General features: G+C 33.5%; 3 protein-coding genes across 3 annotated transcripts; 1 reads left to right on the top strand and 2 right to left on the bottom strand.

Moving 5' to 3' along the window:
- Window positions 1–1,575: 1,575 nt before the first annotated feature.
- LOC118041436 (monothiol glutaredoxin-S9) lies at window positions 1,576–2,245 on the bottom strand. Its single transcript, XM_035048774.2, has one exon. The coding sequence runs from the start codon at window positions 2,057–2,059 to the stop codon at window positions 1,754–1,756; it is 306 nt and encodes a 101-aa protein (XP_034904665.1). The 5' UTR covers window positions 2,060–2,245; the 3' UTR covers window positions 1,576–1,753.
- A 7,219-nt stretch (window positions 2,246–9,464) lies between these two features.
- Window positions 9,465–10,239, bottom strand: LOC118041437 (glutaredoxin-C11). Its single transcript, XM_035048776.2, has 2 exons — window positions 10,099–10,239; window positions 9,465–10,000 (listed from the first exon to the last, which is right to left on the bottom strand). The coding sequence occupies exon 2, from the start codon at window positions 9,974–9,976 to the stop codon at window positions 9,668–9,670; it is 309 nt and encodes a 102-aa protein (XP_034904667.1). The 5' UTR covers window positions 9,977–10,000; window positions 10,099–10,239; the 3' UTR covers window positions 9,465–9,667.
- Window positions 10,240–14,482: 4,243 nt separating this feature from the next.
- On the top strand, window positions 14,483–16,829 carry LOC118041438 (OVARIAN TUMOR DOMAIN-containing deubiquitinating enzyme 5). Its single transcript, XM_035048777.2, has 3 exons — window positions 14,483–14,686; window positions 14,990–15,103; window positions 15,590–16,829. Exons 2-3 carry the CDS (start codon window positions 15,000–15,002, stop codon window positions 16,464–16,466), a joined length of 981 nt encoding a protein of 326 aa, XP_034904668.1. The 5' UTR covers window positions 14,483–14,686; window positions 14,990–14,999; the 3' UTR covers window positions 16,467–16,829.
- The last annotated feature ends 6,413 nt before the right edge of the window (window positions 16,830–23,242 follow it).

The following is a 23,242-nucleotide window of genomic DNA, read 5'->3' as shown; positions in this document are numbered from 1 at the left end:
TAAGAAAGATCGGTTGAAATTCCATGTAAGTGGGGAAAATTGTGTTTAATCCTTTTTCAAAAATTAGTAGATAATAATATAAATTATATTCTCAAAACATACCTAAAAGCTTAAACTATTAAGTTTAAATGGTTTTTTAACATGGTATTAGAGTCTTGATGACCAAGCGATCACGAGTTTGAATCTCACTATATCTCTATTTATTTGATAAAAAATAAGTACAAGGTATAAATTTCAAGTCCAAAGAGCTTTTACTTGAGGGGTGTGTTAGAAAATAATATAAATCATATCTTGGGACCTCACCTAACAACTTAAATTTTTGGGTTGAGATGGTTTTTTGATATGGTATCAAAGTCTTGATGACCATGTGGTCACGAGTTCGAATCTCACAATCCCTATTTATTTAATAAAAATTAAGTATAAGATAACGTGAACTTGTGCAAGTTTCAAGCTCAAAGAGCTTTTACTTGAAAGAGTTTGTTAGATGATAATATAAATTATATCTTGAAACCTCACCAAAAAATTTAAATTATTAGATTTGAGATAGATGTTTTACTATCCTGATAAAGATAGAATTTAATCTCTCCTATTTTGGCTGATGTAGCACCATATAATTAGTGGTAAGAAAAGCGAGGTTCTACCGAAACTCAGATTGATTCATACTCTTTTGGAAATGTAATTTCATTTGCAGTTAAGTTGTGGCAGCATATAAATGGAGGAAGAGAAAATGACTTCTTCGAAAAACTGTAGTAAAATCTGACCGGAATAAAGATGAAGACATGGTTCTCGGCATAATATTTTCCATCTCTGACCAAATTAGCTGGGACCGGAGAAGGGTTTTTGACAATGAGAGAATTAAATAAGAATGATGCGATGTGTAGCGCGCCTGTGTCATGGAATAAACTCTAATCTTTCTTCCATTTTTCTTCAAGACAAAGGGATATATGCCATCACCGCTGAAAAAAGATCTAAAGGCAAGGAATGTAATACCTTTCTTTATCTAAGATAAAGCCGAAGAATATCGATGGCAGCACAAACAAGAAAGAATTTTCCTTGTTAGACTTTTTGCCTGTGGAGGAAAGCAACAGGCAGTTTAAAAGTTGGAGATGTCTAGCTTGACTAGCTTCAACTCTCTCCCTCACCTCCAGTACTCCATTGATGCCCTACCCACAACCAAAAATCATAGAAAAGAAATTCAAAAAGTTATTTATGCGCAGTTATATATTTCTGCTGTTTTTAATTTCCTCCGATTCTGATATTTGAATGGATGCCCTTGGAGCATTTACATGATGATGCAAATGTATATATGGTTGATGAAAAGGTTAATGGTGCTCAAGATTGCAGGATTGTAGATTTGAGGAGGCGCTTCATTTTAATTTAATTTGTTTTCCTCTGAGAATTTATAATATGAAAGGCATATATGATGATCTGAATGATTTTATGGAATATGCTTTTCTGGATCTGATTTAAAGTTGTTTTTCTTATCTTCAAATGCGAGAGAAATTAAAGGGTTATGATCAAATATTCAGAGATTGTGCGATGCTGGAATTCTGCATTGATCAAATAGAGCAACGATTACACAAAGCTAAATCCATTGACATAAGGGAACATATTACACACAAGCTAATCATAGCTATGAAGCACTTAACACAAACAACGTCTACATAGACTACTAAGCATACAGCGCACTAGCTGTACTACTAAATCAAGCCAATTTTTATTCTTCCAACTTGATACTGAAGCAGTAATTAAATTAAGTTTGAGACTGGTAGGGTTTGAGCATTTGATTGAGCGAGCCACTGAGGTGGAGGGACATGACTTCATTGGTGGATCCCAGCAGCTTTCCACCAACGAATACAGCCGGTAAAGGGGCGGTACACCCCATCCTTGTGAGAGCCCTTTCCATTTCCCTGCCTTCGGGGTCTAGGTCAACCTCATGAACCAGAGGGTCCACCCCAATTTCTTGGAACAGGATTCTGACTGCATAGCACAAGCAACATGTGCTCTTGATGAATATCACTACCCCCTGCTCAGAGGCCAATCTCACAACCTTATCCATGTGGTCACTCCTGATTAAGCCTTCTTACTACGTGAAGAAGTCCTTGGCTTTCTCTAGAGTTTATTCAGATCCTGAAGACCACCAGATCAAATTCAACTAGAATTGGATGCAGCGGTGATGTTAGGGCGGGGGCAGGCAAGAGAGAAAAGGCGTTTTAAAGCAGAAAGTTGCTTGAACTTATGCTCTCACGCTAGACTATATATAGGGACAGATTAGGAGAGTCCTTTTGTTTGAACAAGAACATTCAAAAGTGGAGCAGCTTTACTTAGATGCCCTAATGGGTGCAAGTCGCTTTTGGAGACTGAGCAAGTTGACAACAAAAATTTGCTGCACCGCTATTGTTCAAGTACTGACGAGATTCACTGTTTAAACAACAATTATCATAACCATCTGATATGAGGACTGTTACTGCTTCATCTACTGACGAGATTCACTGTTTAAACAACAATTATCATAACCATCTGATATGATCAGGACTACTACTGCTTCGTCTTTACTAAGATGGAAGGATCAAAGCTGTGATCATACTGTGGGATTCATACAGTCGAATATTCATAACAGACGTGCTCATGCTAGCGACCATTTGTTCAGCTTTTGCAGATTTTGTGGACACAATTATACTCCCTGTGAAGACAACCCAAGTAGAAAAACATTATGAAGCTAGTCAATTTACCAGATTCCTCACAATCACCTTCTTTGAATCCTTTTGCTGAAAGATTGGGGATGAGATGGCTTTCGGTGGCTGCGATTCCTTGTGCTGCGCCCACCAACTTGCATGATTCTTTCGAGCCCACGACCATACGAGGCTCTATTCTATATAGCACTGCTGCAATCCTACCTGTGCTAGCTCTTGCATGTGTGGATGAGCATGTCAATTAAGTCCGCACGTGCACACCAGAAATGCAGCTCTTTTGATCAAAACGGGGGTAATATTTATTGATTGTTCTCCCTGAATAAGATTTCTGCAAAGGATAAGTCATCAGTCTTGAGCAAAACTCTGATTTCCATCGCAATGACAACTATAGTTATATCTTACTTGGTGTACGAGCTTTAATGTGACTTGTAGCTAGTCAATTAGTTACATGTGATATTATTATATTTATGTAAATATATATTTATTATTATTAAAAGCTTAACTTATCTTTAATATTCATATAACATTAAATTAATAAATCTAGAATAAAGATGAAATCCATGAGATAAAAAATACTTAGTAAAAGAAATTATAAAGTTGTTATAATTATGAGATTCTTATCGCATTAAAGCATTGTTCCTAAAATATTCATAGTTGATCATCTCTAAAATACTTAATATTCATTAGAGTAGTAAAGACTGATACATATTATGTTCTTTTCATTATGAAAAGAAGCTAATGCTCTCATAAGCTGAGGTATAAGGGATACTCAGAATTAATATGTAAGTGTTTATCATAAGACATGTACACTGAACTGACTCGCATGAGAATTAATACCATATGGAGAGATCACCTATGTATAAGAAAATGCTCATGTGATAGTTGTGTAAGTGATTATTAGACTTGAGATCACTAAGTTATTTTATAGAGAGAATATTATGCATTGATCCTATTACATATTATCTTAATCGAGGTAATTAAAGAGCAAACATTGGGTGTATCATGAACTATATGAAGGTACTTAAGTGAGTAATAGAGGATTCATCACCCTAAGTGAATTATAAAAAAATGTTCTATCTGTTCTCAAATAATATTGACTGAGAAATCCTTGGTCAAAGTGAAATGAGATTTGAAATTGAAAAGAGTTTCAAATCTTATTCAAGCGATCAATGACTATTATGTAAAGAATAAACATGATTTAACATGATAGACACACTCTATGATTTAATATTATATCAGAATATTATTGATGAAATGATATTAATTACACTTAGAAACCGGTCACTGAAAGATTAAGTCAAATCATTAATGACTTTTATAATATATAGGGGATCATAACACGTTGTTAGATGATGCACCTGATTTTCAAATATAAATTAATCAATTATTTAATTGATAATAAATTAAATTGATATCAATTTTAACAATGAAAAAGGTTGGTTCTGGTGTTAACGAGTTTTTTTTATATGAGGGAAGTTTCTCCTATCCGTTGTTCTTCCCGTCGCATGAGATGATAGATCTGGGCTTGAAAAGATTTTTTATTTCTGTTTTCTGGCTTATTTGAGGCCATAGATGAGTTTATCAAGGTGTATGTACTATTTTCTAAGTGTTTTGAGCAAAAATAATGTGTTGAAAATCAAGATTTTTGGTAAAAAAATACATGGTCCAACTTTCTAATGACACTCTTCTTCTCAAAAAATGGTTTAACAGACAACGCATTATTTGTGCTATTTTTTTTAAAAGTCACCATCCTTTTAATATAAAAAAATAAAAATTAAAGAGGCCAGGTGTGGGAGTCAAACTTTTTTGAAAGGGTGAGGCGCATAGGCCCATGCACACTCCTGACATTTTTTTATTTTTTTTCTTTATGTTTCCCTACATTTTACACTTTATTTCATTGACTAAAAAGTAATTTGAGATTCTTTTTATTGGGTACCATTGAAATTCCATTTTATTTAATGACATCATAACTTTTATATATATATATATTATCAAGTGTCTTTTTTACAAATCTTCATGATTATTTTTTTTAAAAAATTATTTATTTGCTAATTCATGATTCTCTTTTCTTAAACTTTATTAAGTTGCTATATTTTTTTTATGTTATTTGATTAAATATCATTTGAACTTTTTGTTTTTCCAAGAAATTTTATGCCAATTTTTTTTTTATAACATTAGCATGTGTTTTGCTTTTGCAGCACTTCATAATGGTTTTGGCTTACAATAAGAAACAATTTGCTGACACTGAAAAAATTTCTCGATGCTTTAAAAAATACTTTGCTAATGTTGACCATTGACTTCATCATGAGTTTTCTCTTATTGATAATAAATTAAATTATTTAATTTTATTTAATTAAAATTATAATTTATATTTGAGTTAACATATTAGGAATCTGATGGGTCATACACATTAAAAATCATTAGTTATAAATTAAGTTGAGATGATTTAATTAAGTATAACTTCATTAAAATATATTTTAAAAATTAAGGATTATAATATAATTAATATAGAGATTATATTTTTAGACCTAGAAAAATAAAGTAGCGACTTAATTGAATTAATTCTAAAATTATCTTGAATTAATATATGAATATTATTCAGGGGGTAAATTGATATTTTGCCAATTTATAATATTTTTTAAATTTTTCTATAAATAGTAAGATATGCCTCTTATTTTATAGAGGTTGCTTGTTAGATAGAAAAATTATGTAAACACAAAATTAAAGCTAGCACTCTAGGCATAACAATCTTCTTTTCTAAATAGGAATTTAAAAGATTTCTTACTAGCGATTCGTATGAATTACCGCTGGATGATAGACAATTGGACGACCTATGGTTTGCAACAACCTAGTCTTTAAAGAATTATTCAAAATAAAAAAAGATTAAATCTTCAGGTAATAAATCCCTAAACAACTCTAGATCTGTCTAACAGAATCTTAGGGACTCTAATTTTATTTTATTTTTATATAGTTTCCACAATATGTATGATATTTGGGAAAGCCAGCATCATATTGTACCCACACAACACATATGCTAGTATTCAAATTTTCAAGTACAATTATACGTAGTTCCTTAAGTATATTTGTTCATCATCATATACAATATTAGTATATAACATATGAATATGTATGCATAACACTTATGGACATATTAATAAACCCAAATTTACCCCCCTAAAAAAGAGAAAAGAAAAAGAAAAGGAGGTCTTATTCAATGTACTTGGGCACACCGACTTTATAGGCTCCCTGTAAGGGGAGCTCGACTCCATGGTCTCTCCATAAAGGAGGAACCTCACTTAAAAGTCTTGTCTTAAAGGAGGAGCCCGACTCCATGGACTTGTTCTAAAGAAGGAGCCTAACTTCATAGGCTCCCTCTAAGAAGTGTGTTTGAATTTTTTTTCTTACTTTTAATGGGCTCAAGCAACTTGCCCAAGCCTAACACTCATTTGAAAATTTTTCAAGACCTTATAGAGGTACCTCATTATTTTATATTGATTCAATACATATTATTTTGAGTATAATATAACTTAAAATATAACAAGGGTGAAAGCACTCTTTAGCCTCTCCTTTCCATAAAAGGATAAGACTCATAAGCTATAAATACACTATGAATCCTTCAAGCTCAAGGTTCACAATCTCTTCATTCTTAACATTTTCAACATATATATTTTCAGAGTCTATCTCTATAAAATATATTTTTACTTTCTCTCTCCATTATGTTATTGGCTTAAGCATCAAAGAGTTCCCATATCCATCAAATGAGACCTTTTATAGGTACTAGCCACCAGCTACCTTGACTTACCTAACACCACTAGCTACCAATTACCAATCATCTAGGCTTTTCATATTAAGTAGCCAGACACATTGGTTAGTAAGAATGAATCAAATTACTTGAACTAAGAGATTAACCAATTATCTACTATATTAGCCTTTTTCATAAGCATCTTGAATTTTAAGATTTATCAATTGGCGCCATTTATGAGAAACTAATAAAAAAAAAAACCCATTAGTTTCTAAAACTTGTATGTGACATTTCTAGGCCATTCTCTGACATATAAATAAGATACACTTGTGTCAGGACGCATGACAACTTTACCCATCATCATGAACACTTCTACCTAGCTAGACATTCAAAAACTCACTAGTCAGGTGCAACTCCTCACTCAGATCGTGTTGGCAATTAAAAGCCAAAATTAGACTTTGTCACCTCAACAAATCTTAACACCCTTAGTAACATATAACACCTAAATGCCACGACCACCAATTGTACGAGTCACCTGTAAACAATTATATTTCCTAAAGAAGACTAAATAAAATGATAATTATTACAGCCCATCAAGGGGTCACTTGCCTCACTATGATACCCATATACAAAGCCGGTACTTTGAATGTCCTCTCTCTAGTTACTATGAGATGGAAACTAGTTGTTGTAATAGTCATTCCATGCTAAACTCCCTAAGCTCCTAAGAGCCTAACAGACAAAGGACTAAAAAAAGGTCTATACTTGAGCATACTTAGAAAAATAACTATGAACCTGATCATTGGAGAGGTTCTCCTTTATCTAAACAAGTTTTGAACACTCAATTCCATAAGGACTACATTTCCATAAAAATAAGTTTGAACAGCTATAATGGCATGACCGACCCAAGAGAGTATGTACAAAATTTACGTGGTAACTTAGAGTTGGTCTTTCAGGATAATGACTTAAGTGAAAAATTCTCCCCACAACCTTCTGGGGATATGTTCATGTTTGGTATAATAGTTTGGAGCTAAGCTTCATCGAATGGTTTTGTGACCTCTGCATTAAGCTAGTGACATACTTCAACACTAACATTCATGCCAAGAAAAACTATATGGAGCTATTTAGCATTACCCAACAAGAGATAGAGTCTACTTGGATATATTTGAAAAGGTTCGATAAGGAGATGTTCAAGGTGGAAGAATTGCTTGAGCTAGTAACTTTAAAGGCCTTGATAAAAGAGTTAAGATAACATGTCATCCGGAGAAAACTTTATGTCTTATTAGACAAAAGCTTGCTCAAGTAATGGAAAACCATATATGGGTAGAAGATGCCGATTTGCTATGACATAAGCCTCAATTATTATTTTTTTCTTATAAAGACAACCAGCACAAGGGACCTTCCAAGCAAAATCATTTTTGTAGTAGAAATGAAAACTCGAGAAAGAACTATGAGGGATCAACCCATGGGCATGTAATGTATCATGAGGATTTATAACTCATTTGAATCAAAATAGGATCACCCATTCAAAGTTACTAGTGTAGTCAAAGTAAACACCTTGGCTCCACCTCCAAGGCATGTCCCTCCTAATAACCCCCCATACTTATCACTCAAATCACATCAAGATGCATAATCCTCAATATAAATATTAGTTTATTTTTGAAATAAAAATAATGTATTTTTGACATACATTTCCTAACTATAAATCTCTAGTAGCAAAAATAGGCTTTTAAAGCGCCCTAGATTTTTAAATTTTTGTCCTTCCTCCTTGTAATTTACGAGTCGCAAACTCTTGAAATACTAAGGGAAAAATAAGCTTTTAAAGCACATGGAATCTCCTTGGATTTCTATCTTAATAAATTTAATTTTAATCAAACTTAGGAAAACTGATGAGATTAGAAAACACCAACACCATAGCATTTATAAAGCAAATCAAACACCAAACAACTTACCTTAGGTAGGGCGTACTAAGGGTGCTAATACCTTCCATTTACGCAACTAGTCATTTGCCTTGTAATATCTAAAAGACCAGTTAGGGTTCCTAGTAACTAAAATACTAAGTGGTGACTCCTTTATTCAATAAAAAAAAACCAAAATCAATCGAGGGTCTCCTCTCCTCCGCGAGGGTGCGACACATATTTTTAGAGTCTATCACTCTAACATATCTTTATATTTTCTCTCTCCTTAAAGTTACTAAGTTAAGCATCGGAAAGTCCACGTATCCATCAAAATAGACCTTTTGCATATACCCATTATCAACCACCTTGGCTTACTTGGAACAACCAGCTACCAACCACCAACCACCTGCACTTTTCATCTCAAGTTGTCAGACACCTTAGCTAAGAAAAATGGATCAGATTACTTGAACTAAAATATTAACCAATTATATAATACATTAACCTTGTAAGCATCTTAGATTTTGATGCTCATCACATATGTAGATATGCACATCTAGGAAACCATATGCATGGATGTTATATTCTTAGTTTATGCATAAAAGTCACATCGGAAAAAGTTTTTGCTTTCTGGATATGGAGGAATACATTATGGGACGCATAGAAGTTCCAGCATCACCTTTTTGTCATTCCCTTGGCAAAGGTATCCATGTAGAAGTGATTAAAAGGTCTCAATTCCAAAATTTAGGGGTAAAAATAACCATGTTTAAGGTTAAAATATATCTTAAAATGATTTCAAGGAAAAGGCACCATAAGTTATCCACAAATATTTCCTATCAGTTTGACAGTTGTGCAGAGGAAGCTCTGCCAAGAATTGCAATTTTACCAAGCGGATATATTTCTGTCCGAAAATTTCTTCTATGGAAACGAACTTTATCCAATATTGTAATTTAGCTTGCAAGTGGCAGTTCTGCCAGATATTCTGAAGTGAGAATTCTAATTGTTCAGGATAGGTGACTTTAGTAAATGCTTGCCTGATCTCCATTTTTTTATAAGATAGGCATCAATCCAACAGAGTAAAAATATGATCAAAGTTCTCAGGTAGGTTTCCGATTATGGACAGAAATGAAAGCACCATTGAAATCTTAAACACCCCCTGAAAACTGATCTTCAGGATTTTTTATCATAATATTACATTTTTTCGTACAATGTAGTCAGGGAACTCAAGAAAAAGCAAAGCCCTTAAATACAACATTGTTTTCAACATAGCATAAGAGCTATTTCCATGTCATACAGCATTAAACTAAAGTACTATGTAGCTTATTTGAGAGGTACTGTAGCTAGAACCAGATTGCCTTGGCTTCCATGAGCATTTGTTTCAAAGATCCATCCAGGTGCAGGGATAGCACATCTTTGGCTGATCCTACCCATTTTCCACCTATGAAGACAGCTGGGACGGTGGGGTTGCACCCTAGCCCACGTAAAGCCCACTCCATTTCCTTACCATTGGCTTCACGGTCAATCTCATGGATTGCGGGGCTCGCACCTAGTTCATAAAAAAGTGTCTTAATGCTGTGGCACATGCAGCATGAGCTCTTGGTGAAGATCACTGCAGCGTTCCTAGATGCCAAATCTCTAACCTTATCCATTTCTAAGACCTTTTCCTGGTGTTGCTAAGAAAAGAAACAATTCTCTTGCTATTCACAGCTAGCTAAGTGCAACTAGAATTAGCTTGGAAGAAACACAAAGTCAATCAAGAAAGGAAAAAAACCTGCAGGGAAGCAAGCTGAGTGCAGGAAGCTTGTAGCTGCTAGTTACTGAGGAATTGCTTTGGTGGACTTTGAGATTCATCGGGCCTTATTTATAAGGGCAGTTGAGGGGTGGTGGATAGCATTGTTTAATCCATAAAGGAAAAACAAAATATAGGATAAAAAGAGAAAGATCCTTCTGATATTTGTTTGGATAAGAAAAATATTGCAAATTATGCATGATTTATTTGATAGCGACCCCTTTGTGCTATAAACAACTTGTACCAGTCATCTATAACTATAATTCAAATCTCCAGGATAGATTTTCCGTACAGATAAACAGTGTTGGAATAAAAACAATACATTTAACAATTATCAGAACATACTTTCGGCCCCCCGTTGGTAGCATCTGAAATATAGAATTCCAAGTTAATTACTGATAATATTGATAAGTATTCTTTCTTGAAGGATGGACAAGAATACCTTTTTTCATATCGCACCACCATGAAGAATCTCAATGCCCTTTCAATTGTGGCTGGTATATATGTGGAATGTCAAAGACATGGAAGGTCTGGGTCACAGATGTCTTAATCTCTACACAGATGTCTTGCCTCGCCTATGAGTTAAGATTATCGAAAAATTCCGGATGAATGTATACGAATGCATAGGCAATACACGACGTAGTTCTTAAAGCTGGATCAAGTTAAACTTGTTTCTTGTGATTGCCTGACACATTTTGGTCACTTGTCATTGTAGCATAGCATCTGCTGGGCGCTGGCTGATGTGGAGGAAGATAGAGTTTATCCAATCCATTCTCACTTTCTTGAATTGGTCCCCTCACCGTATTAATGGTATGCTAAATTCTAGAAACAGGAGGAAGGAAAAGAAAAACCTAGTTCTACTTGCAAAAGAAAAGGAACACAGGAGAATAGAACTGCATACATTTACACTTGTTTGAAGAGGAGAATGCCACTAAGTTGTGCCTTTACATTCAAAACTCGAATAGATCTTGTTAGCTTATTATTATGATGAAATTAAAAAAAAAAAAAATTGGCAATGGATATATACGTTCTTGCCTTTCTCTTTTGACCTCTGTGTGCATATCCTCTTCAAAAAAAAAAAAAACTTTCCTTTTCTTTTCATTAACTATAAAAGTTTACAAAGATGGAGAAAATCTTTTCTTTTCATTAACTGAAAATTTACATTCGGTACTTCCCTGTCGAACTAACAGGTGGACAAAATCTGCCCTTACAAAGATGGAAAAGGCCATGTAAAGATAATTGAAAAAATAGTTGACAACACTAGCTATAGCTACTTGGCCTTTGCTAGCTATCACAAATCAAATCTTTGTGTACAAGTGCTTCTTCTTGCTTATTCTTCGTGATCATAAACATGCAAGAATATTTCTATATATCAAATTCTTAAGAATATGCATAATTCCCTGTCCTGCATGCATGCCTATGCCGGCCAATTTCAGTAGCTTTTTATGCGTATGGTGAACATGTACATGCGTCATACGCGATCGTATCCAATATGCTGTGTCCCATCCACCCACTTGTGATCTCTTCTTTTCCAGTCCTTTGTGGTATATATCAATGTTGATGTGATGCGGGACAACAATCAATTGAGGAAGAAGAAGAAGCAAAATAAAAGAGAGGAGAAATTAAGGTATGTCTACAATTTCCTTAATAAACCATCAAAAGGTGTCAATCTCATAGAAATATACACTTAAACAATCTAAAGAAAACCATAATCAAAACATACCTAACAATTGGACTAACAATATACTAAAATAAGATGAAATCTAAAATAAAATAAAACTAAATCAAATAATAAAACCAAATAGAAGTCTTATAAAATAAACTTGAATGTGATCAATCTCCTAATTAAAAATTGACGGGTTAAGCTATTTACTGTTGTTTCAAACTATGCATGTGTGTGATCTATGACGAGGGTCTATTATCTTTATCAACTCTCTTGGGATTGAAAAAACTCATCCCTATCAAATGTAGCTCTTGGTGGCTCTAATTCAAACCATAATCAAAACATTACTAACAATTGGGCTAACAACCCACTAAAATAAGATGAAGTTTAAAATAAAATAAAATTAAATCCAATAATAAAACCAAATAAAAGTCTGATAAAATTGACTCGAATGTGCTCAATCTCCTAATCAAAGAATGACGGGTTGCGTTATTCCTTGTTGTTTCAGGCTACACACATGTGTGATTTATGACATAGGTCTATTATCTTTATTAACTCTCTTGGGATTGAAAAAATTTGACATTATCGAGTTTAGCTCTTGGTGGCTCTAATTAAACCATAATCAAAATACTACTAACAATTGAGCTAATTGTAATTGTATATATATGCAATGTAGCTAATCGGTTGGTTACACGTGTCATTGACGTTGTTCATGTGTGTATGTGTATTAATAAAGGCTTTATTTATTTTTAATATTCATCAAATACTTGATTAATGAATCTAATATCTTATTAATGAATCTAGAGTATAGATAAAGTTCTTGGGACAAAAATGCTTTGCAAAGAAAATTATAAAGTCATTATAATTATAGGATTCCTATATATTACATCAAAACATTATTTCTAAATGTTCTCGATCAATATTCTATTAAGATTGAACATTAATTAGAGTTGTTGAGACTGATATATATCATGTTCTTTTCTTTATGAAAAGAAGCGATTATTCTTATAAGTTGGGGTATAAAAAACACCTAGAACTAATATGTAGATGTTTGTTAGATGACATGCATATTGAACTGACTTGTATGAGAACTCCATATAAAAAGATCACTTATATTTATGGAAAGGCTCACATGATGATTGGGTAAGTGATTCTTAAACTTGAGATCACTATGTTATCTTATATAGAAAATCTTATGCTTTAATCCTGACTACACATTATCATAATCAAGGGTAACAAATAAATAGATATTGGGTATAATATGAACTGCATGAAAGTATGTAAGTGATCAAAATAGGATTTATTACCTTAGGTGAATTAGAGAAATGTTGCACATGTTCTCAAATAGTATTGATTGTAAATTCTTATGCAAGGTAGAATAATATTTCAAAAGATTTTAAAGTCTTATTCAAAGAATCAATGACTATAGCGTTAAAAACAAACAAGATTTAACAAAGTAGACACACTTCATGTTATAATGTCTAAATCAAAACATTGTTGATGAAGAAATAATAATTACACAAAGAAATTAGTCACTAAAAAGTTAATTCAAATCACTTATTATTGAGAGCCCACGTGTTGTCTTAAAAAAATTTCAAAGGACTATTAGGTTTGGACAATTTAGACTTGGGGCGCATGCTCGAGCCCATAAGGGTACATACCAAGCAAGATGCTCTATGTGTTTCCAATGTCTAATGCGCTAGGATGTGTACCCAATATGAGTGTTAGGCGTACGCCCAATACCCAAAATTAATTAGGTCCACACGCTAGGCCTGGACCCAATTATATACGGGCCTAGGCAACACCTAGGTCCATTCTTTGTTGTGGCCTGAACCTAAGGGCAGTTGGGCCTAAACACCAACCTTGGCCCATTTTTATTGGGCTCAGGTACTAGTCAGATCCATTCCGCACGGGGGAGTGTTTTTTGGACCTTTAAATGGTGTTTTGGGCCTGTTAAATTTGATTCAGTCACTACTTTTAGGAAGAAAAAAAACTGCTAAATTGAGAATTGTAAATGGTAGTTAACAGATTAAGTTATAATTAAATCCTATAAAGGATAATCACTCTTCTTTTTTTTCCTGGTCACATTTTCTCTTAAATTCCTTCGTGTTCCCTTGCAAATCAGAATGACAAGAAGCGTTTTAAGGCAAACTCGTGAGTGCATGGACATGAAGGGCATGTTTCACAAAGCCCAGTTCAAAAGAGCCCAAAACAAATCTTTGTTGCTTGAGGACCAAGCCTTGAGCAAACTTCACATCCCAATTTGAAGGAGATGGCAACGGTCTTTTTGTTCATAATTCTGGCCCAGCAACATCCTTGCTCACCTTCATGAGGAGTTCAGCTTCCAAATTGCCACGTTTTAGCGATCAAATTGTGCTAAGAAAGGAAAGAAAATCAGCCGAAATCATTGTCAACATTATCCAGAATCGATCTATATATATATATATATTGAAAGATGTTTGTTTTACTCGTAGCCTCCTCTGCATTAAGAATAATAGTTTTTCTCCTTTAAAGTTTTAGATCAGTCATCGTGCAAAGAGAAGAATATCTCCAGCCACCAGTTTGTCACAATAAGAAATATATAAGAAAACGTACAGGGACTGAATTAAGAAAATAAAACAAGTACAGATACCAGATGCACCCTATTATAATAAAAACTCTAAAACCCTAGTGTAAAAGAAGGGCCTTCCTTCCTTCCTTCCTTCCTTCTCCTTCTGTTTTGGGCCGCCACTCTCCCTCTGCCCTTTCTATTTATATCACACACAAAATAAAAGAACCATTTTTTTATCGACCCCGGGGGATCCCAGGACCTGCGAAGCTGTAACAGCCGCCTTTCCTAGTATCGCTGTCAGCGAGTTCTGCCGCCGGAAACCCACCTCCTTTACTTTTTCTTCGATTTTCTTAAAGGTTAGACTTCTTCTTCTCTGTTTAATCTAAACTCGAAGAAGTTTTCATTCATGGGTTCTGTGAATTTTATCTGTTGAATATTTGCTATTTCGAAAAATATTGTTTTGAGTATGGGATTTATGTAATTAGCTTAATCGACCAGTTGGGTTTTCCATGGAGAATCCATATTTCAGTCTTGTAGACGTTATATTATGATCGGGGTTAGGAAATTAGGTTCTGGTTTTAATCTTTGTAGTTATTTGTTCGGACAGTCTGGTTCAACTACATCCTAGGTTATGAATTATCATTTTTTTCTTATCACAGTGTAGTCCAAATGTCGGATGCTCAAGAAATACAGGATCAACCAACTGAGGCAATTCGGTCCAATGTGTCTCAAAAGAATGAGGAATCCCGTGATGAAATGCTTTCTCGGCACAGGTATATTGTTCTATAGTCTGCATCATCGATTTATTACTGATGTTCCATTTATTTATGATTTGGGTTCAGTGTTTTCTTTACTATTTTTAGATGTAGCGGGGATTTTTGCTATTGCGTGAAAACTCAGTTATCACATAGCTTTCTGACGTACCAGTTTTTGTGGGTAGGGTATGAGGAAATAACCATTATTGCTATGATGGTGGTGACCTTATGTTTCATTTGTTTCGAGGAGTAGCTATTGTCACTGCTATGGAACTGAGATGCATAGATTAAAAAAATTAAGACAAAAAAGAACTGTAGTTTGTAAATGACTTGCACTGAAAGTCTACCTGTTGCTTACCTTAGTTTTACATTTAACATTATATTTGATTATAACTTGAATAACGTTTTTTTCACTTTCATATAATATTGGTAATCTCTTCTGCCCCTAAACTCTTGGGCGAATTGTTAATTGGTGTTTGTGTCTAAAATTTTTTATGTGACCAGAAAGGAGATAACACAGCTGCAGAACAAAGAAATTGAAATGAAAAAGGCAGCTGCAAAAGGTAGCAAGGCGGAACAGAAAGCTAAGAAAAAGTTGGTCGAGGAAGAGGTCTCTCAACTATCTGCAAAGCTAAAAGAAAAACATGCTAAAGAACTTGCTTCTTTAGGTTACAACAGTACTATTGGAAATGAGAGTAGCAATCTTGACAACTTGGTGAAGGCTGTAGCAGGGGTTTCTGTTACCAACCAGCCTGAGCATTCAAAGCCCAGCAAGAGCGCAAAGAGACGGGGGAAAAGAGCTCAGCAAGAAGCAGAAAGAGAACAGAGAATACAAGAAGAGCAGAGCAACCTTGTAAGTGATCGAATGATTGAAGATGAGAAATTGGAAAAAAAGCTTGAACCCCACGGGTTGACTATAAATGAAATAAAGCCAGATGGGCACTGCCTCTACCGAGCTGTTGAAGATCAGCTGGCACTCCTTTCTGGAGGTTCATCACCATATGATTACCAAGAGCTTCGAAAATTGGTGGCTGCCTATATGAGGGAAAACTCACCAGATTTCCTCCCTTTTTTCCTGTCAGATACTATTACCGAAGAACACTCTGATCATTCTATCTCAGATAGATTCGAGAATTACTGTAAAGAAGTTGAGTCTACAACAGCATGGGGAGGGCAGCTGGAGCTTGGGGCTCTAACTCACTGCCTCCGGAGGCATATCAAGATATTTTCAGGATCATTTCCTGATGTGGAGATGGGAAAGGAGTACAAATCTGACAGTGGTGCTGGTTCATCTAATGCAAGCATTATGTTGTCTTACCATAAGCATGCGTTTGGTCTTGGGGAGCACTATAATTCTGTTGTTCCAAATTTGACCCAATAGGCATGCAATACTACACCTGTGCATCTTCACTTCATGAGGAACAAGATATTTGTCCGCTCTAAGTTGAATCTTTGGGTTGTGTAGAATTCATTATTGTTTGCATCATCATCATCATCATCATCATCATCATCAAGGTTGACAATCGTGTGAATTTTGGAATGGTGGGAAATTTCATCGATATATGTGCGCTGTTTAACATTGTCTCCAATTATTTTATTTTAGTAGCTGGATCTGATTGAGGAAATGTATACAGACAGGGCACTAAATTTCATCGACATCTGGTTGGTAAATGTAAGGAGAGAAGAATCTTTGGAAGGAATAAAGAAAATATGCTCTGTAATATTTCAATAGTAAATATATTTTAGTAGCAGGAAAGTTTGAGTGTGAAAAAAAGAGGAAAACATACTTGAATAGAAAACAGAAAATCTTCCATCAAAATGAAAAAGGAAAATTTTTGATAAGAAAAAGACCCGTCTGGAGGATAGGCTTGGATGTGTTTAGAAATGTAATTGTGATTGTTTTTTAAATTATTTTTTATTTACAAATAATATTTTTTTATTTTTTTAAAAATTATTTTTAATATTATTTTAAATACTAAAAAAATATTAATTTTAAAAAATATTTTTTAAATATAAAAATAAATAGGATCTCAATCGTGTTTTCAATTATTATATCTATAAACTTATAAATGACTCATTAAAAATGTGTATCCGCTCGACACTTTTAATCTCCAGGATCTATTATAAAACCTCTAAACTCAAATGTTACCTTGTTGATTCAAAGACAAGTTAAAGGCATACTCGCATCATTAAAATAAAAATAAAAGTCATCTCAAGCAAAAATTAAATTAAGCTCCAAAACTCTTAGATTTGGTTAAAATGTTGCTCATAACTCTAGGCACCACCTACACTATTCATTCCACTCCACTCAGAAAAAAGGGGTCATTTTTGTCAAACGGCTGGGTGGGCTGATGATGGGCAGCACCCACATGGTATATGGACCGTGCTCGGCACTATACAATTATTAAATAAATGTCTGGCTGGGTTAGAGTCTTATAGCACATTGGTTCCATCATTGGGTTTGGGCCCGGTGGCTGCTTACATGGACTCACACTCTGATTCGGGCCTAAGGACGTCGTACAATAGTCTTTTCTCACTTTTTTTTTTGTTTGGAAAGATAAATTATGACTAGTTTTTCTACCATCGGATCTTAAAGAGAACATAAATCATCGATATTTGAGCATGGGACATTCATAGGAGATTTCTTCCCCCCAACGCGATATCATCACGTAAAGAACAAGACTTGTCACATTTTCAATATTTTAGAAGTTTTGCCAATTTCCACATCTAATCGAGTCCTTTTACACACACAAAAAAAAAAAATAAAAATTAGAAGATTTAATCATCACTACTTAACGTACTAGATTTAATTAGTCCTGTACTACATTATAGGAAGTAGGGGTAATTATTTTTTTATTTAATTTAATTTTTATTAAAAAAAGTATATAAATTGATTTTTAAAAATAAAAACAAAATCAATTTAAACCGACTAGTTTCGGTTTAACTTGACTTTTTAGGATAAAAAACTGGTTCAAACCGGTTGGGCTTGGTTTTGACTGGGTTTTTTCGGTTTGACTCGATTTTTTTTGTTTTTTTCGGTTTTGGTTCTGTTCGATTTTTTCAATTTCAAGTTTATAAAATTAAAAATGAACCGAATCGATTGGTTTTTTTAAAATTTTAATTTTTTTTTCATGGTTTGATTTTTTCTATTATTATTTTTTTCTGTTTTTCTCAATTTAATTAATTTTTTAATTTTTTTACTTACACCAAGTAAAAAAGGTCTTGCTGACCAAAACAAATTATCGGAATTTGTTCAAGCAAGTAATATATTGTTTCTTCTATTTATTTAAAAAAAAAAAAAAAAAACTTTGATGCATAACATTTTATCTGCTTATACTGTTTTTTGAAGGAAAAAAAAACAAGCACACATGACTAGCTTTCTACGCCCGGATGTACTTAAGCTTTTCTTTTTAGGTAAAGCACCTAGATGTGGCCTTGGAAACCCAGGCATGATTACGCCATCCTTTGAAACCTAGACTCACATGAGCTTCATTAACATGGCCCTTGACTTTTTATATATATTTTAAAATAAAATTCTTTTTAAATAAATAAAATGATATTTAAAAATTATCTAATTACTTCATTCTTTTTAAATAAGATTAGAGCTTTTAATGGTAATATACGGATAATTATATATTTACAATTATTATCTTTTTTTTTTTAATATTGCACAAGAATTCTCAATAAGAATAAAAATATATTTTTTATTATTATAGTTTTTATAAATTAATTACTCTTTCATTCTTTTATACAAGCACATAGTTTATACAAAGAGACATGATTTTTTTAGTTTTTTTAACTTGTTTTTTAGATTATGATAAATATTTGTTTCAAAAAACATGTTCCTAATAAAGACAAAACATATTTAAGTTGTCAAAATAAAAAAAATAAGAAAAACAAGTTTTAACTAAACAAACGCATTTTTTTCTCATTAATTTAAATTTTTATGATTCATAAGAATATTTATTTTAATTCCCTTAATTTTTTATTTTAAAAAATCATGTTTTAATTAAAAAAAAGGGACATGTTTCATCAAAATAAGAAAAAAAAAACATAAAAATAATTGAAGATCTTTACTAAATAAATATAGCAGGTCCGATAACTAGTTACCAATTAAAACTAATTTAGCTACAGATAGAATGCGCCCACGTATGCTTTAATTCCTCATGCCGACAGGTATAACTTGGGCCAAATTGGAATAAACCTCACTCAACTTTAGCAAAAAACACAAATACTCATTTGAATAAAAAAAAAATCAGGGATTTTTCTTTCTTATCATAAACAATATGATTTTTTGAAAGTATTTCTTCTGTTAGGGTTTATTGATGAAAAAACTCTTAAAAATCATTCTAACTCCTTTTTTTTATTATTTTCTTTCTAAGGGGAAAAGGAGTAAATTATGGAAAGAAACATTGAAATATCCTCACAAGATGTTTGTTTTTTTGAACAAAAATTCAGGGGAGGGCTTTCAAAATATGGCCTACAACTTGTGCAAAATGTGCAGCCTGCCAAATCCCGTGAGCATTCACATCATGCATAAAGACAACAAACATGGAATAATATATGTGGAGAGCCCACAGAAAACGGCTATCCAAGGCTCGAAGATGCCCATTTATATCACCGTACCATACCTAGCTAGGGGAATTTTATGACACGAACGACATTCAGCTTGCCATGAAGATCAGAGATCGTTTAAATTTTAGATTTAGAGAATCGTTTTGAGCAAAGATGAGTGATCTTGTCATGTGTTGTGAATTCTATTCCATACATACCTTGTAATTTTATCTCTAGAAAGATTGTGGAGTATATATTATCGATGAAGTTTCTAAGAACTTTCGGTAGATCTTGAAAAAAGATAAGCATCAAGCTGTCTTAAACCACTTCTGTCTGAAATTTCTCAACTTGGCTTTCGAGCTAGCTAGCTAGCTAGGTCCATGAGAAAGAGATGGAATCCTAAGTGCTGTACTTTGTACGAACACTAACCTAGGTAACTTAAGCCAATGCAATTCGTACATGTCTCTGTCATGCGAGGAACTCACCTCGCATTCTGCTTTAGGTTCTACCTGTAGATATATATCCATCCACCAAAACAAAATTCTATTCCTCCATATTGAAACTCATGATCATATATTCCCATGATCGATCCTCCATGTCGTTCTTGCAAGGTAATTACAAACTAGTATATATCTGTTGCATTGCAAGTGAGAGATTGAGTGAACCCACTACAACATTTTATTTTTATCATTAATTCTGTCAGTTAAAAGAAATATTAAAGATCGATAATTTTATAAATGGAAAATGCACGTAAAAAAATTACCTGCTAAAATTATACCGACAAAATTATTCCATTGACATAATTTCGTCTGTGATAGTGGCATATATAATAATTGTTTTTCAATTCTTTGAAAAATATCAACAGATTGAGTCCGTCGGTAACTCTGACCGTGATTATTAAAAAATAAAATCGTATAGAATAATTAAAAAAATAAAAATAATAAAATTGTATAAAATTGAAATATGTAAAAATAAACTTGAATAATATTAAATTCAAATATTCATTACAATTTTATTTGAACAAATAAAAATTAAACAAGAAAAATGGTGGTGCTGAAGGAGGAGGAGGTTGGTCGTTCCAGGAACCATATGGAAAAAAAGAAAGCTCACACATATCACCTATTTGTGATCTCATGTCCATGATAATTTGTCAGAGTTGTTCATAATTCGCCCGAGAGCTGCTTATATTTTTTTTGTGGGATGAGTCGTATGTTATTGCAAAGCCACAAACTCATGAGAACGGGTGATCGATATCGATTAGAAGCTCTCAACGGTTAAGACACTACGGGCCACCCACAAGTTCTCGACCGTAGTGTTGGAGAGTCTATACACCCGATTTCTATCGAATTCACCAAACAATCTTGCCTCCATCCATAAATTCAGATCAAAATCCTGGTGTGTTGAATGATCGTCTCCATATCTCTCTTATTTGATTAACCTTGTACATCAAGTACAGTAATAAACAGTAAACGAGAATTCTATAAGAAAATTAAGTACCATGATAGATAATGATTTTATGATAATACTTATGTGTATTTTTAAACCACGTGACAAATTATTAAATAATAAATATTATTGATATTGCCTACAAGATTTTAAAAAATATTTGAGTTTATGATATTACAATCGATAATAAGAAGCACAATTCATATAAGTTTAGAGAGAAATACACAAGATAAAAACACTTAATAAGATTGTGTCTCTCAAATCTTCTTTTTAATTTTTAGTTTTGCTTACAGTATTATTGTCCGTAAACTTTTGCCACATTAATTTTCTTCCAACAAATTGTGCGTGTCTATATATATATATAATATATATATATATATATATATATAAAGTGAAGGTGACCATCATAAAATCCAGAATACTCGCCATAAAATCACGTGTCGATAAAGTCTAATTAATTTGATTAATAAAAAATGTATTGAAAAGGTGAAGATACCATAAACCAGAAAACTCTACATCAGTGACCCTTCGTTTTATCATGAGCCGGCTGAGCTATTATATTCCTGCCCAGGGGAGCTTTCTAGACAGCAGAACGTGGCCATTTCTTATAGCTGTAGTTTTCGCATGGAACCTTTCATCAAATATACAGAATTTCAACATTCTAAGTAGATAAAGAAGAAAGGGCACGTGTCAGAACTATGATTCTAATTGCTTTCAGGAAGGGTGGAGAAGTGATATATAGAATTCTTCCACAATGAGAGATCTTAATCTCGAATTCTCAGGAATATCACCCTAGTAAATATGCTTTAAGAGTCCTAGCTAGCTAGTGCTGTAATCAGCGCAATATTGAGTCCATATTGCTTAATTTAAGGTGAAGTAAACCAAGATACTATAAAGATCGCTAGCCCCATATTTTCTTGTGCTTTTAAGTCAAAGCTCAGCAATTGTTGAAACTTTGAAGTGCTGACCGACCACACATATGCTGCCTCAATATAATATAGAAACTTTCTTTTCTTTTATGATAAGACAGGGGTGTTAAAAAAGAAAAAGGAAATAAATTAACTTGATGATGCTAGCTGATCATAATATAATATATTTAGTAGGCCTCTTCCATCGTTTATAAGCACTAATCAGGTGATTCATGCAGAGAATATCTGTGTTATTTGTCCAAGTAGAAGATAAGGTAATGTAGCGGATCTTCAAAAAACCATCTTCTTGTACGGCCCTTACGTAGTTTTGTGATCTTTCCATGCGATCTTCAATTAAAGGGTGAATCGCTTTTTGACAAGCATCTTCTGTATGCAAATTTCTTCTTTCCGTTGCCCTTCTGTCAGCTTTCGGTTGTCTTGCATTAAAATTGTGCGAATCTTTACATGGAAAAGGATAGGAGCTAACACAGTTAGATAAACCCAAGTTCCTTCTCCACCTCAGCTTATGCTCATACAGAAAACAAGGTAGGAGAAATTCGAAGGTATTGGGGTTAATTAAGCCTTTAACGGGATGAAATAGCAAAATGCCCTGAAAGGGTTTCGAAATGCTGAATATTGTATACAAAATCTGGAACGGATGACTGAATGTTTGAGACATCAGGTTTAACGAGTTGCAACATAACAAGATGTTCGAAACATGAGGTTGTCACAGTTAAGTAGACCTAATGTTCCAAAAATGCCGTTTATGGCAAAAGGCACTGGGCCCTTGATTTTTAATACAAGAAACCACCGAGAAATGACGGTACATCGTCAGGGCCAAATCACTTGGTCAATTAAGTCGGTGAACCATCAGGCCGGGGAAGGTTAGAACACCCTTGTGTAACCCAACTCTCGAAAAGAAAACCCAGAAGGTCAGGTCATAAAGACATTAGATTTCTAGCTAGGAGAGGTTATTGAGTGATATGATAGGTTAAGGACACGTAGTTAAATTGACTTGGGAATCTATCATTTTCTTATTTATGTCACCTTTTGCATGTTAATTAATTTTCAGGATAGAAAGTAAGATTCTACAGGTCAACCTCAAGTAATCATCAGAGTACACAGGGAATCAAATTGAATACATATTCTTAACATTTTATTCCCTTTCAGCTGATATTCTATCAGGGCCGGAAAGAAGAAAAGAACGCAAGCTATCCCCTCCGAATGGCTAGCATAAATAGACCATCCA

The sequence above is a fragment of the Populus alba genome, chromosome 14 (genome assembly GCF_005239225.2).
Source record: "Populus alba chromosome 14, ASM523922v2, whole genome shotgun sequence".
NCBI lineage: Eukaryota > Viridiplantae > Streptophyta > Magnoliopsida > Malpighiales > Salicaceae > Populus > Populus alba.
The sequence above is the reverse complement of the archived record's forward strand: the minus strand, read 5'-3'. Positions and strand labels throughout refer to the sequence as shown.

Excerpts from the sequence above, each read along its gene's own strand:
- LOC118041437 (XM_035048776.2), bottom strand. The coding sequence starts at position 9,976 with ATGGATAAGGTTAGAGATTTGGCATCTAGGAACGCTGCAGTGATCTTC.
- LOC118041438 (XM_035048777.2), top strand. The coding sequence starts at position 15,000 with ATGTCGGATGCTCAAGAAATACAGGATCAACCAACTGAGGCAATTCGG. Across the intron at positions 15,104-15,589 it reads GAAATGCTTTCTCGGCACAG|AAAGGAGATAACACAGCTGC; the intron begins GTATATTGTTCT and ends TTATGTGACCAG.
- LOC118041436 (XM_035048774.2), bottom strand. The coding sequence starts at position 2,059 with ATGGATAAGGTTGTGAGATTGGCCTCTGAGCAGGGGGTAGTGATATTC.